The sequence below is a fragment of the Lupinus angustifolius genome, chromosome LG16 (genome assembly GCF_001865875.1).
Source record: "Lupinus angustifolius cultivar Tanjil chromosome LG16, LupAngTanjil_v1.0, whole genome shotgun sequence".
NCBI classification, from domain to species: Eukaryota; Viridiplantae; Streptophyta; class Magnoliopsida; order Fabales; family Fabaceae; genus Lupinus; species Lupinus angustifolius.
The window spans coordinates 17,788,364-17,803,459 of NC_032024.1; the positions used below are offsets into that span (position 1 = coordinate 17,788,364).

At 35.2% G+C, this 15,096-nt stretch overlaps 1 protein-coding gene across 9 annotated transcripts; it reads right to left on the reverse strand.

The window, feature by feature from the left end:
* LOC109329945 (DNA polymerase zeta catalytic subunit) lies at positions 217 to 14,629 on the reverse strand. 9 transcript variants are annotated; one of them, XM_019563860.1, is made up of 25 exons: positions 14,458 to 14,628; positions 14,265 to 14,347; positions 13,626 to 13,683; positions 13,280 to 13,329; positions 13,030 to 13,142; positions 12,807 to 12,849; positions 12,570 to 12,638; positions 11,782 to 11,895; positions 11,477 to 11,648; positions 11,255 to 11,346; positions 10,987 to 11,165; positions 10,752 to 10,899; positions 8,379 to 9,647; positions 8,021 to 8,315; positions 7,548 to 7,781; positions 6,388 to 6,674; positions 5,777 to 5,919; positions 5,025 to 5,616; positions 4,538 to 4,684; positions 4,040 to 4,315; positions 3,435 to 3,542; positions 2,537 to 2,742; positions 1,761 to 2,064; positions 924 to 1,535; positions 217 to 600 (listed from the first exon to the last, which is right to left on the reverse strand). In XM_019563860.1, exons 1-25 carry the CDS (start codon positions 14,567 to 14,569, stop codon positions 427 to 429), a joined length of 5,880 nt encoding a protein of 1,959 aa, XP_019419405.1. In that variant the 5' UTR covers positions 14,570 to 14,628; the 3' UTR covers positions 217 to 426. The 9 variants fall into 9 exon arrangements, with proteins under 9 accessions (XP_019419405.1, XP_019419404.1, XP_019419403.1 ...); XM_019563859.1 differs by having other exon boundaries at positions 6,388 to 6,511; positions 6,548 to 6,674; positions 8,021 to 9,647; XM_019563858.1 differs by having other exon boundaries at positions 7,548 to 7,769; positions 8,021 to 9,647.

Sequence of the window (15,096 nt, forward strand, 5' to 3'; positions counted from 1 at the left end):
ATCTACTTTTGGTTCCGACCACTAGAGTGGAATAACAAGGGAGTGCATGAATCTAATTTCAAGCAGATTTCTTGATTAATCACAAGTTCACTATATATATATATACATAAAGATTCAACTGAGAATAATTCTCATAACAACTGTGAATGATAAATCTGCTTAGAATTAAAAGCTAATTGATAGTAATATGATCTATTAAAAAGTAAAAGAGTCATGTGTAATTACCTTTTAATTTTGACTATTCAAATCAAATCTAATAGTTTATATTAATCATTATCATTTCTCACTACAACAATTCTCACATGTGCTGCTTCCCCTCTCTCTCTATATATATAATATACATTTGGAATTACACAAAATGGATTATAGAAATAAAATGTAATCATATATGCCACAAGTTATACTACTAGTGTGGAAAACAGGGTGTCAGAACCATTCTATCATGCATCTTGGATAGAAGCCTTTATCTGCAGCAACATGGGTGGCAGCCAGTAGTTCTTTCTGAATTTTCCGCCTCTCGTAGAACACCGAGCATGAAATCGACGTGCACTTCACGCTATTTTCCAGAAGCCGGTCCCCGCCACCACAGTGGTGACATATCTACAAGAGAATATGCAACAACTATCACCAGAATAGCATAATATTTAAGAACTTGACAGAGGAACAAGAAAGACAGATTATTGATATAATAGAAACTTGCATCAATCATGACCTGAGATAGCAGAAATTGTTAAACAGGTGATGTAATTCAAACGAAAACTACTAACAATAGTGATGCAAAAGCTTATAATTTTCAATCAGATTTCCTCCATGAATGAAATAACCTATATAATCTCCTTAGCAAAAGAAAGAAAGGAGAAGAACTACACAACCTCAAAAGAATCCTTGATACAATTGATGAAAAAATATAGGAGTATACTTACAGCAACAAGATGTTGCATCTCCTGCTCCAACTTCGAAGTTTTACTAATAAGTGCAGTCATAGCAGCTCCTCCATTTTCAGAACATTGATTGCATAAATGAGCCGACGCCTGGACCAACTCACCACAAAGGACACAATGTTTTGAGAGGTAGTAATAATCAATCCGCTTTCGATGGGAATTTGAAGTGAAAGTATGCTTTACAGAAGCTACCCTAATAGGGCGGGGCATCTCTGAAAACCAGTAGTTAAGGTCAGCACCGAGCAGCCCAAAAACCCGCTGTAGAGCTGGTATTATTTGTTTATTGATGTAATATAAATCATTTATTCTATATGGGGAATCAATTGCCAAAACTTCCAATGGATCGACAACCATATCAGCAAGTCGGGCACCGGGCTCTCCATGGACTACAACATAAGGTATTCTCTCAGCATAACGTGGTCCTGCCCTACGATCAACCCTCATTGCCTTAGTGGCCACAATTGCAGCAGGAGGAAGTGATGAGATCCTAGCACTGTATGTACCCAAGCGAACCTCCTTAGCAAAGACGAAATCTTTAAGGGAGAATCTGCCTGAAAGAATCCTCTTCCACTGACGTTGCAAATAAGTCTTTACCTGCAGGCAGCAAATAAAAAGGTGAATCAAGAAAAATATCGAAATTCTTTATGATGTGATTGCTTGAAAAATGAGGAAAATTAAAAGAGCATGGACCTTTTACTGACATAATTTCCTTTGTGAAACTTATAGCAAAAAAATATATCAGGATGCATGAATACAACATTGAACTGTTACATTTAATGAAATGTAAACAGGAAAGATGAAATCAACAAGCATTTATACCTCAAATAAATCCTGATGCTCAAAAAAACGTCTCAAAGACTTCTCCATTATCTTTGCAACTGCATCACATGTGTCCCTGCGAACTGTCTCAATACCTTTAGCATCAAAACTAGGTTCAATTTGATCAGGGCTTTCATAACTGTAGCCGACATATCGCTTCTTAGTAAGGAGGAAACAAGGGTGATAAACTTTCTCCATCTTCAGGGTGACAGGACTGGGATTCATAGCAGTGATAGCAGAAGCAATCTCATTTCCAATTTGGAAGGATTCTTTGACAGTACGTCCTTTAAGGAGGACAAACATACTGCAAAAAACACAACCACATTACTAATCTGTTTACTTTTCCTGTAAGCCCTGCCACTTCACTAATCATTTCTTGTATAGTAAAAACAATCATGAAAGAAATCGCGCTACAGCAAAAATTAGACATCAATGACTATCATTCAGTTGTTAATGAATCCCATCTAGTTGTGCAAGCACACCTTTGTTGGAATATATTAATAGAAAAGGAACAGACACATTTCATTTTCAAGAAATTACCAGTGAAAAAATGATTTTGCGATCATGCAATTACAAACAATCATCTGTTTTACAGACACAAATATACCCTATATGCAGGCCTTCCATATAGGTGAAAAGTTGAAAATACAGAAAATCGGTGTACTTTGTGAAATAAAAGAAGTATTGGACGTGATTCAGGTAAATCTCAGGAAGTAAGGAGAGGTTTGTATACTTTACTGTAATTAGAGACAATTAGAGATTTTGCACATCTATACCTATCAGTGTCTCCATAAATAACTTTAGCATTCCACTTTTCGTGCAGATTTACAAATGATATAGCCTTTTCCAGTGTACTACGGCCACATTGAACAATACTGTCAGCAAGTTCTGCACAAGGCATGCGACCACTAAATCCAGCAGCAGTGTAACCATAAGTCACATTTGATATGAGCTTCAAAGCAAGTTGTCTCGCATTAAATATCTGAAAAGAAAATTTTACTACTTCGTAATTTCTATTTACATTATGCATATAAACAAACCATATCATACATCACACATGAAAGATGCAATTAAATTTAGAGTAAAACGTTATATTGGTCTTCCAAAGATACAATGACCACAAGTTGGTCCAAAGAAAATAACCAATCAAGTCCCTAGAAGATAAAATGGCCACCATGTAGTGTAAATTTTAGTCCCTGAAAGATTCATATGGTCACCAAATAAGTCCCTAGAAGGACCATTGTGGTGGCTATTTTAATCTTTCAAGACTTATTTGGTGGTCATTTTCTTTGGATGGCTAACTTGGTGGTCATCATTGGAGGACCAAATTGATGTTTTACTCTTAAATTTATAAACTGCAGTAATATATGAACGTAAATATATTTAGCATGAATTCAGTTCGAAAATTTTCATAAAATTACTCAGTCTATCATTTAGAAAAATCCTGGAATTTTTAAGAAATCCCCAGACTGAAATGGGCCATAATTTAGTTAAAAATTAAAATCATTTTTGCTTTATGAAGTCTAGGCAATAAAAAATTTATAAAATATAAAAATGATACGTTAAGAACATAGATCTAAGCATTTTGCATGGTCTTTTGTCCTTACAAATACTAGGAGTATTACAAAAATATACTGGGCAACTAAGTCATTAAATTTTAATTCATATCCCTACCCGCTGAAGAACTTGCTCTGAAGGAGCCAGTTTTTTTATTGCCTGTTTCACCATTATTCTAGTTGACAAGATTTCTTCCAATAAGCGGGGCAACACACCTCTGCGAATCTGTATGAAAGTACAACACAGATTAACATTACTTTTCTCAACTAAGATCACTTGCACAACTACATGAAGGATGAAACATTTACTGTGCATAAAAATAAGTTAAAAAATCATGCTAATGGAGTTACGGGGAAAGGTTGATATAATAGTTTGAAAAGAAACAACTATTTGCACTAATCTTGAGAAAGTGAATGCTGGGAGTGGGTATGGCTTTATGGAAAGTGATAGGCTAAACAGAAACTGGTCTAATAATTTTCGGCGATTTACTGTTATGTACATTGAAATATGAAGGAGATGGATGGTGGTAGGTCAAAACTCAAGACTAATCAATAAATGTAAAAACAAAAAGAGTGACTGAATTACATTGATTGATCAGCTAATGAGGAATTAGCCCCATAATTTACATCAATTTACAGTCATGGAAAATCTGGCATTGATTCATGCTCATTACTATTAAATCCAGGAGTACAAAAAATTAAGGATTTAGTAGACTGAATCACCTTGGATGGTACAAACATAACACCATTTGGAGTCAGCAAGATTTGATCTTTCAAATTCTGCAGAACATGCTGCTCTGGTGAAAATGAACTAACCCCAAGTGTGTTAGCCTTTGATGCCACAACTTTACCAAGACATGTACAAAAGCAAAGGTTGTATGCAATTATCATGGATGGATAAAGAGACTGGAAGTCCAATACAACCACAGGATCTGAATAAAATCCTGATTTTGGTTCCATTACTAGAGGCAGGCACTCCATGGCTGGTTGAGAAGCAACCTAATTGTGACAAAAAATAAGTTGTCAAGCCCTTGGGTACTAAAGAAAAAAAAACATTTACATGACTGAAGATTTCAAAAGAACCCCTGGAATAACTAAACTGCAGCAACTACACAAGTATATGTCTTATTTTGTTTGGTTTTTGAAAGGATCACAAACAATTGACATTATAATTAGTTATCCAAAGATAAAAAGCAGAGGATGGGAATAATTTGTGGGAACCTGTTGCTTTCCAGGGGAGATAGCAAGATAATTCTGTGTATGAGCCAACCTCAAAAACATGGATTCAACACGATATTGTGAGCCTCGAGAGAGAACAGAAAAGAAGTCTATGCCAAAGACACGAGCAAGTTCTGATGTCCGATTCACCTGCAGAATAAAAATAAACAGGAAATGAGGAAACACTACTGAAGTACAACTTATCTTTTGGATCCCAAACAATTTATAATAATGCTAATTAAGTATTCCTAAGAGCCATAGGTTCATAAAAATAAGAGAATCTATTAATGTATCATCCATCAGCTTCAAAGAATGAAGCTTCAAATAACATCAAAACTATGTGTACATGTTTTACAATTTACACTAAACAAACCTAAAAAGTAGAGACTAGGTAGTATAGTCTAGCCAAAACAAGCATCCAGTCTATGTGCATATATATCCTCATCAAGAAAATCCACATTTCGGCAATAAACTTATCATGCAACTGTACCATATCAAGTTGGTTTAATATCTCAAGGTTCAGCTTTGATCTCTCCGTAACATACTTGATACACTGATATCTTGCTTGTCCAGGACCACTTGAAAACCATTTTGTCAGCACTTTGTGGTGAATTAAAGGGATTTTCCGCCGCAGTACCGCTTCAGCTACAGCTTCAATTGAATATAAATTCAGCTTAACTTCTCCACGGATCAATCGCCATACATTAAGGACAATTCTGCCACCTACATGAACTCCACTTGCATGCGTTCGTCCCCATTCATCCTCAATTATTGAATCTTCTTGTACAAAAGAATCTAAAGTAGGGCTATCAGAAATTTCCAGTTCCAAGATAGCTTTTCCAGAAGTTTTTGTAACTTCAGAAGCAACCCAAGACTCACATGGAGTGCGAGACAAACTATTAAGTAATCCTAAACCAAGATGTGAAGCCCTCTCCGCAAGAAAACCAAGAGAACCCCCTTGAATTTCCCAACCCATCAAAATATCTGGGTCAGATGAAGAGACACACTTGATAAATTCTTTTAACAAGTGCTTTTCATCAGTGAAGACCAATACTTTGCACCCTGATAAGCCATCAAAACTTCTGCAAACCAATGAAGAATAAACATGAATAACTACTTTTAAATACATGAATAGCTGCAAGAAATATAGAGTATACCAGTGCATAAATTTTGTCACCAATTGATACAGAAAGATAATGAGTAATAGCTTATAGGTGATACAAAGAAGTGACATTATCATACCTATGACAAGGTTCAAATTTACTACGCAAAAGAACAAGAACTTCAACAGTAGGCTCATTATCATTCTGAAAACCTAGAGCTACAATGTTAATGCCATCAAACTGAGGATCAGGTAAAAACTCTCCTCTTGATTCTGCAAGAACCTACAAATGTTGCAGTCAAGTCAAACCTAATGTTCATTTTGAACAAATAGCTGACAAAAAAACTTAATTTAAAATTAAAAAATCAAAGATTATACTTGCCCTGAAAGAATTAGTACATTTAATAGCAAGCAATAAAAGAAAAAAGAACCCCTAGTATGATAAAGATTCTGATATTGGTCTCAGCAGGTAAGAACAACTTGCCGACTACTAGAATAAGGTTGGTTATTGAGTTATTATTGTCATCACTTTTAAGCATAATCAGGAATGTGGATTGATAATTCAATGCTTTTTGTTTGTGTGCAATCAATAATCACAAAATATTAAGCACCTAATTATTAAAACTCCATATACCAAAAATACTTAAAATCAGAATTCAACATGCAAATTTAAGAGACAACTAAGAAATCTAGAAGATATATACACAATTTAGGAGGAACAAAAGAATCAGGAAAATACTAGCTCCAATACCTCTATACTAAGTAATGTCAATTGTTGTCCACATCCAGCACTGGCAGGGTCTCGAAATCCAATTTGACTTAGAGGGGTAAAACTTGATTTCCTATCGGGGCCTGATATCTGAGAAATATCTTGTGAGCCATCTAGGCATGCCTTCACTCGTTCTGTTTGTCCCCCACTACTGTGTGGAGATTTCTTTTCTGCACCAGCATCTTGATACAGCTTAGGCCCAAGAGGAGGCCCAGAAGCACATTCAGGTACAAACTTGTCCTCAGCATCAGTTTCTTGAAACTTTTGATCTGGAATATGCCCCCCAGGTTAGCGTAAATTAGTATAACCAGATTCAGTAGTATACCCTTGTCAAGATCAACAAGCTAAAGAAAAACCAACAAATTTTTCTGATAAAACAACAAGGAATTGGTCGGCTACATGGATCGAACGACGTCATAATATTCTCTCATAAACTATGTCCATTGACAAGGAATTGATCTCTAAATCTTTCCTAAATATTTCCCTTATGTTTTTTTTGGTCTCATTTTACCTACAGAAATTGGGCTAACCTCCATTTGATCTACTCTCCTTACCAATGCTTCTAACGGTCCCCTAAATACATGTCCAAATCACTACAGGCACAATTCTTCCATCTTTTCTATAATAGGAGCTATCCCAACATTCCCCCTAATGCATTCATTTCTAATCTTATCTTATCCAATGTCCACTCATTCAACACAATATTCTCATCCCCGCTACATTGAATTTATTCTCTTATTGACATTTGGTCTCATATAACATTGTGTATCTTATAGATGTGCAGTAGAATTTCCCCTTCAGCATGAGTGCCACCTTTGATGCACTCCATCATTTCATCCACCCGCTTGAATCCTATGGTTTACATCTCCCTCTGTTTCCCTCTTGCATTGTATAATTGACCCAAGATACTTAAATCAGGTGACTTATGGTATGGTATGGTCTTCCATCATGACCTCTAGATGATTTACCAATGAGTCACTTATATCCCAATTCAAAATTCCAAATTCATTTTTCTTGGAAAAAAATGTTTACCTTTCATATAAGAAGGCTTTGTATTTACCTTAGTGAATTTCCAAGAGCAAATAATATGGGTAAAAACAAATTACGGCCAAGTATGAAATGCAAATATGTTTTAGTGATACCTCTCTCATCTAGCCATCTATGCACACTAACTGCGGAAGGAGGCAAAATATTAGGTGTTAATAGGTACAGGGGAGAGCCATCATTTTGATAGTGAGTGGAAACACCCTCTTTCCCGTGAGACCTAGGGGCTGCAATTGTAACAAACTTGTTCCAAGTTTTCATCTCCTTCCAAGTTTTCATCTCCTTCCGGGACTCCTTTGCAGAAAAGGGGAGAAAAACATCTAGACCATTCCCTTCAAGGAATAAACAAAAGATGGTCAGAAATTTCATTGAACAGCAAAAAGATCAGACCAGAGAACATGGAAGAAGATACAAATTCAAAAATCAGTTTTCTTCTCAAGAGATGGATACTGGTTATCCTGCAGAGACCAGTATTCAATATATACTAACATTCAATGTAGAAAACAGAAATAGAGACAAAAAATATATAAAAAAAACACACAAAATGAGTTAAAGGACATAAGGTTACAACCTGGCATTTCATCACAAGCTTCCTCATCCAAAGAAAAACGGGTATTAGAGATGGTTGGCAAGGACTTGAAACTTTCAAGTTTTTTATCAGCCAAAGGGGTTATCTTGCCTATGGTTATACCCGTTAATTTCACCATGTCATTACCCTTCATGTCATCAACAATGGGTTCTGAGCCAATAGTCTCACGCATCAAATTTTCACCATGCTTTTGATTTTCAGTAAGTAGTACTTGCATGTCACTTGCAGCACTTTTGCCCATAGCATTCTCAAAATATTTTGTCTGATCATGTTCCACGAAAGGCATGCTTCCATGAGAATATTTGTCTACACCATTATGCTTGCCAGAGACTTTATGATTAATGCATGCACAGTGTACACATCTGGAATCTGCACAGTCAGATTGCTGACATGCCTCAGCGCCACTGATTCTATTATCAGCATCAGCTCTCAACAGAACATCTGAAAAGGATTTTGGAATATAGGCATCAGAAGCTACAGATTTTGCATATGCTGTATCAAACATAAGGTTTTTACCCCTGCAACCCTCTGAGTGGTCTATGGAATCAGTCAAATGTGTATTTTCAGGATTGCATGGTCCTTGGCAAGCTAAAGAACTTCTATTTGTGGGGTCCCTTAATACTGAACTTGTTTCTACACTGTCCGTTTCATGTTGACCAAAACAATCATCTTTTGGATTACTAGCCTCAGTAGCCCGTAAGAAACTATCACTGCCAGATGGATGTGGTTTCTCACACATTAAATTACCATGATTGCTAGGTTTAAGATCAAAATTATTCTGAAGTTCTGTTTCATCTCCATCAGTTTGCATTGTATTGAAATCCAGCTGTTTTTTCCAAAGGCATGTGTTTGATCCCTCATGCCTGTCTACAAGAATCTTTTTAGTTCTTCCAGACTCGCATTCAGCTTGTTCAACTCGATGGGATCTCTTTCGCCTCATCAAGTCACGTAAAGAGCGGTTAACCAATTTGTTTCCTTCTTTTAATTCTGAAGCACTCTTGCCCACATATCTTCTAATACAAGCACTATTTCTAATGTCACTTCTCATCGAGTAATCTGAGTCAGTAGAATCTCCAGATTCGCTTTCAAATAGATGAGTCACACGCAAATCAGCAAGTTCTTCATCATTATTAACCTTATTGGGTGTGAAAAAAGGCAATGACCCCCATTGTTTAGTCCTTTTAACTTTACTAGCTGTACTTGTGTCAGTACTGTGCAGTACATGGAACTCAGATGCCATTTTGGATTTACTATTTATCTCTAGTGCAGTAGAGGTTCCAGCCAAACTAGTGCATGGACTTGAGAGCTCATCAGCAGGACCAACATGGGGCATCATACTGATTGATGGAGCCTCAGTAGGATGAGTGAGATCAGATGGACTAGAAGGTTTTTGCACATCATCAATTGAATCTAGAATATCCTGACACTCCTTCTGGGACTCGCTTTCATAAGCCATATTCACTTCCTCCAGCACCTTATCAATAGTTGAAGCAGGTAAGAAGGGACTCAAGATCATTTCACAAGCAAGCTCATCATCAGAGTTTATATCCTCCACAGCTTGAGAAGTTGCAAGCCACTTGAGAAGATTTTGTGCTTCCTTATCTGCAGCCTGAATGGCAAAAAACAGAATTACAGGTGATAATTTCAAACGACAATACTGTTTAAAAGAAAGAAAAGTGAAAGTTGAATATTGCGAGACAAATCAAAAAGCCCTTTGGCTTCATTTTGTCATGTAGATGTTCCTGAATTCTTTTTAAGAAATATTTATAAACAAACACATTTTTCTTATTTCTTTGAAATTCCCTTTCAAAGAAATAAGAAAAATGTTTGTTTATAAATATTTCTAATGATAGAGATCTTGATTAATGATAGAGCATTATGGTGTCATTCAATCCATGTAGCCGACCCCACCTAGTGGGATAAAGGCTTGGTTGTTGTTGTATTTGAAAGTCTAATATGATTATTTTTACAATTCACAATTAAGTATCAGTAGATGCCATTGCAGAAAACCCAAAATATGGAAAAGGTTAATCTTTTAGGACAAAATTTAAATAACTTCCATCAACTTTCATATAGGATGTAACACATGAAATCATTGAGCCTCGTGTTCAGCATTTACTTTTTGAGTGGTGAAAATTGCATTTCCAGCTTTATTATTAATGCATATGAATGAGCATCAGCAGAATACCAAATTCTCATTAAAATTTGCACTATTTTTGTAATCAAGATAAAGACTGCTGTCAATAGGCCACATTAATGGAGATAGGTGATCTCATGCCAGCATTTGAAAAAAATATATGAAGATTTAACAATGAAGAATCCTTCTGATTAGAACTTTTTATAGGATCCTGATTGCAAGTAGAGAAACCGAATAACCGATCATGGCAGGGGAACTGACATTTTGTGGCTGTTTTGAGGGGGGGGGGGGTACTTTTGTTCTGGATAAGGCCACTCTAAGATGAGTTTATTTCTAAAGTGAGAAAGTAAGGGTGGATGGACTTAGAGACAAGCTCCAATTAGAGAAGTTTTTTCATGTTGTTATTTTGTAGATGACAGTGACACTGTAACGGATATAGACATAATAGAGGAGAAAACACTCGGTCTATGAAATAAAACACTAAATAATAAATACTCCAACCCCTGAATAATGTTATCTGCTTAAAAAGGTAATTATTATGAAATGTCCTGTTATTCATAGAAGATATTTTACTACCTTTGTGTCCAACATTCCATTCATTTCAGATGATTGCATTTCATTAACAGTCAATAATTTGAGACTGGTGTCAGTCTCTTCCTCATGGAAGTTGGCACCTTCAGATAATGAACATGGTGGTGATGCCAAGCCTATTATGTCTGTTTCTCTGCAACGATTCAAGGGTTCTCCATCAGTATTATTAGGTTTCACATATAAGACTTACCAAATTTTCAATCATGTAACAATGGCAAACCTCAAATCCTTTTGAGAAGGAGTCAAAGATAAAGAAGTTTCAGCTTCACTGCACAATCGAAGAAGTTTTTGCTCAAAGTCAAGACTACCATGAAGAAATTTCATAACATCTTCTGGGAGTGGTTTCCCAGGATCAGGAGGCATAGTAGCCTCATGGTTCCCAGACCTTTTCTGCTGTTCCTAAAACAATGCAAGGCAATTAATTTAGCTAAAATCAATATAAGATAACATGTAAGGTAGCTGTATAGAATGACAAAGAAATAGCATACCTCCCATATTGGTACAAGTGACTGAACCATTTTGACATCTGAGCATGTCTGTGAGAGAGATGAATATATCTTAAAATTCTGATTAAGAATCTCTGCAAGAACAGATTAAGCCTTTATCATCAACAAAGAAAACATTAGCAGCAGACATCATTACATATTAAAGTATATATGTATGCATGTGCATAGTGATTTGTGTCAGTATTGCCATGAAACCAAACAAACCATCTACAGAAGCATCCCCCTCAAGCTCACAGATACTTTGACGTCTAGGGCAGTGAGCCTTATCATTTGATGAAGCACCAAAATCACTAGTGGTTGGCCACGTCCAATCAGGCGGGACCATAGAAGATATCCACACCTTTGCATCTAACCATACATCAGCCCCTGGATCTGCCTAGTGAAAAGATTGTGATATCAAATTTAAAAATAAATAAGGGATATATCAAAACAGACAATAATTAGGTGGTCAAACAAAAGAAAAATGCATGAAGGGTCCTTGAAAGCTGAAAACATGCAAGTCAACTCACCCTTCTATGATGGTTATTGATATTTAATTTCTTCTGAGAAGAGTCTAGTATGGGAAGGCGGAACTTCATCTTTGATAAGTGCAAATAACCCATGCCATACAAGTTGTAATCAACCTAACAATTTAAAAAAATTAATATATCTGCAAACATGAGACAGAAAAAACTTAACCAAAAATGTGTGAAAGGATTGTGCATTTGGACAACTGCAACAGATAGAGATAAGTATTTAGCAACCAAGTCCCTTGCTATAAGGAAATCAAATGAGAGCATTGATTGACAAGCATTTAGCTTACCTAACTCAAGAAGCCATTTGAAAAGGCATAAAATAAGTTCAAAATTACCAAAATAAAATGTCATGTACTGCAACATTAGCAGAACATCTATTATCGAAGGTTGCATAGTAAAAACAGAAATCTGTTAGTCCATCATTGATTAGTTCTTTAATTGTATCACAACCAATATTTTACGACATGCAAGCACAAGACCACTTACAAACCCACCCAAGCTACCAACCATATAAATAAGGAAAAGAAAACAAAAGTAGATCACATCGAATTCAATAGGTGAATGCAGACAGATTTTCAAATGTCCAGAGAGTGATACGATGCCATGTAAACAACAATAATGATTAATTTAATAGAAAATGCCTTAATAATATTTTCCTCTTGAACTTATCAAAATTGTTCTTTTAACAACAAAAAATAGAAAATCATTTTCATGTTTGGCTACATTGTCATTTAATATACTACAATAAGCTTAAGTTATAACAATTCATACGAGGTACATACCAGAAACTGAAGAACAAAGGGAATGTGTGATTCATGAGGCTGTAAAGTTTTATCAAGAACAGCACCCTCCTGAAAAGGAAATGTCATGATGAAAGCTTGTTCACTGTAAAATGAAACTAAGATGTAATAGTTTCAATGAAGACTTAGGATCCTGAGTGATATTCTCGTATTCTGAACAAACTGAAAACTGAGGTACGAGAAGATTAGCTAAGTATAGGCAGTGTTCAGAAAGTATACCAAGAGAAGATTAGCTGCACGGGCGACGTCTTGTGGATAATATCTTAAGCATCAGTCAAGGCTTCCAATAAATAGATTGTTTTCTTTTTTCATAAAAAGGCTTCGCATAATTTAAACATACAATCATCCTAGCTTGTAGATACTAGTGGCATAAGCATGCAACTATGCATGTGAAAATATATTGCAAAAAGAAAAAAGAAAATGGGGTACAATATCTGGATACAGGTATATCTTCACAAATAACTCCTCGAATGAATGATAACCATAAAATTTCCTTGCTCGTACAAGGCTACAACCATGTACATGTTGTCTTGTGAAACCAGCACCACCTTTAAGCTGTAATAGTTGAAATGAAATTCATTGATGCCACATATTGAATATAATAAACTATAAACTATACCATAAGCATTCAAACAAACACACAAAGCACAAAATAGTTAGTCCAAAACTTATTCTAACTCGAACAAGGATACCTTCAAAGCTTTCTCAAGAGAAGCAGCTACTTTACATGTGTATGCATCACCTGGGCATCAAGAAAAATGAATTCCCACTAGTAAGTCACTAAATGAACTGAGATCTAATTGAAGCATAAATACTAAAGAAACTAAGATAAATAAAAGTCATCAACACAAGAAACTAAAGGAGCGAAAAGTGAAAATTGAGATTTGCACATACAAAAATAAAATATTCAATGTAAGTAATTCATTTGCTATAACTACTAGACAAATGAAATAAAATTCAAACAGGTTACAAAGAAACAGTTAATAGATAGAGAACAGGGTCCATAGATCCACGAATTCTTAACTTGCTGTCTATTACCTTCTTGGTCAAGTTGAAGTGTTATATCTGAACACGGCACATACATATAGGGTAAAGCCTACAAAGAACAATAAGGATAAACAATTTAAGTTTAACTTAACTATACTAAATATGAAAGATTAAGAAACAGTAACAGCATTGTATAATAATAATAACACATAGGAAGAATACAAAATTTCACAGCTAAGAAAAACTATGCCAGAAAATCTAATCCCTGAGAATTGAAGAATCTCACATGGTCCTCAACAATCTCAAAACCCGATCAAATTAGTTTTTCGATGACAAATCTTGGGGACACACTAGTCCGTGCCCGGGGACTACTTTGACCATCATTTGATATTATTACCGACTAAATTCAAATTTCATTTCCTGGAAACAGTCTCTCCACTTGCGGGCTAAAGCCGTATAATATACCCTCCGCGGACTCCAACTATCTGGGAGCTTCGTATACTGGACCGCCCTTCTCGGGGACTAAATTAGAAGTGCGATTTTTCCTACGAAGTTGACAATTTTACTCTTCACTCTAATAGTCTAATACGAAGAACTATAACTTCGATATTCTATTTAATAATTGTTATAAATTGAATTCAGTAGTAAAATATAAACAAACAAAAAATCATATATAACATAATCTCTTACTTTATGTATATGCAAACAAGTTTTTTGGCCAGAAGGAGTAGAACCATAAACTCTTATTACAGGAACCTCTTTCACTTTTCCACCTTAGCATACAAAATCAAACACAAATAAAAAAATCAACTAAACAGAAAAATTAGTGAAACTTCAAAACGCAAAATGAAGACTGAAAATCAATGTCGTTTTGATGTCGTACCATGGAAAGTGCTATAACATATATCCAATTCTGAAATTGGCGGTGCCATGTAATAATCAATGGAAACAATTCGAACACTGAAAATTTCTGGATTCAACTCTGAATCTGACATTTTTTATTTATTTTTGCTATCTTCAAATCATGAAGAAGAAGAAGAAGAAGAAAACATTCATCAAAATAAGAGAAAATTAAAAAGGGAGGGAAATTTAATTTTAATTTATTTTGGTTATAGCTTATTACAACTTAAAGCTTCTCGCTCAAGTTTCTTTTAACGCGACGGAGAAGGTTTGATTTGGGCCTGGAAATGGGCTGGGCCGTTTAGAGCCCAAACTACAATCAATTAGTTATTTGGACCTTTCATTAATGAACAATTTGAGTTTTGAGTATAATATGTATGTATTGTGAGTGTAAAGATTTATACATAATCAATATATTATCCATACATTACTACATAAATATTTTTCTCATAAAACTTTTTCCTCTTACATGAACTTCGCAAGTTCTTTTTTGGAAATTTTGAAAACAGTCATCATGGTTAAAGGTTTAATTCGAGAACAATACTTATTAAAAAAAATAGTCATGCATTCTCGAAAAGAATTAATTATTTACTCATAAGATAGGGTAGTTTTCATGCTTAGT

Bases quoted from the DNA above. Each gene is read 5' to 3' on its own strand.
- LOC109329945 (XM_019563857.1), bottom strand. From the start codon at position 14,569: ATGTCAGATTCAGAGTTGAATCCAGAAATTTTCAGTGTTCGAATTGTT. The intron at 10,900-10,986 runs GTTTGCCATTGT...GAATCGTTGCAG, and splicing joins CCTTCTCAAAAGGATTTGAG to AGAAACAGACATAATAGGCT. The intron at 2,743-3,434 runs GTAGGGATATGA...TTTTCTTTTCAG, and splicing joins CAGAGCAAGTTCTTCAGCGG to ATATTTAATGCGAGACAACT.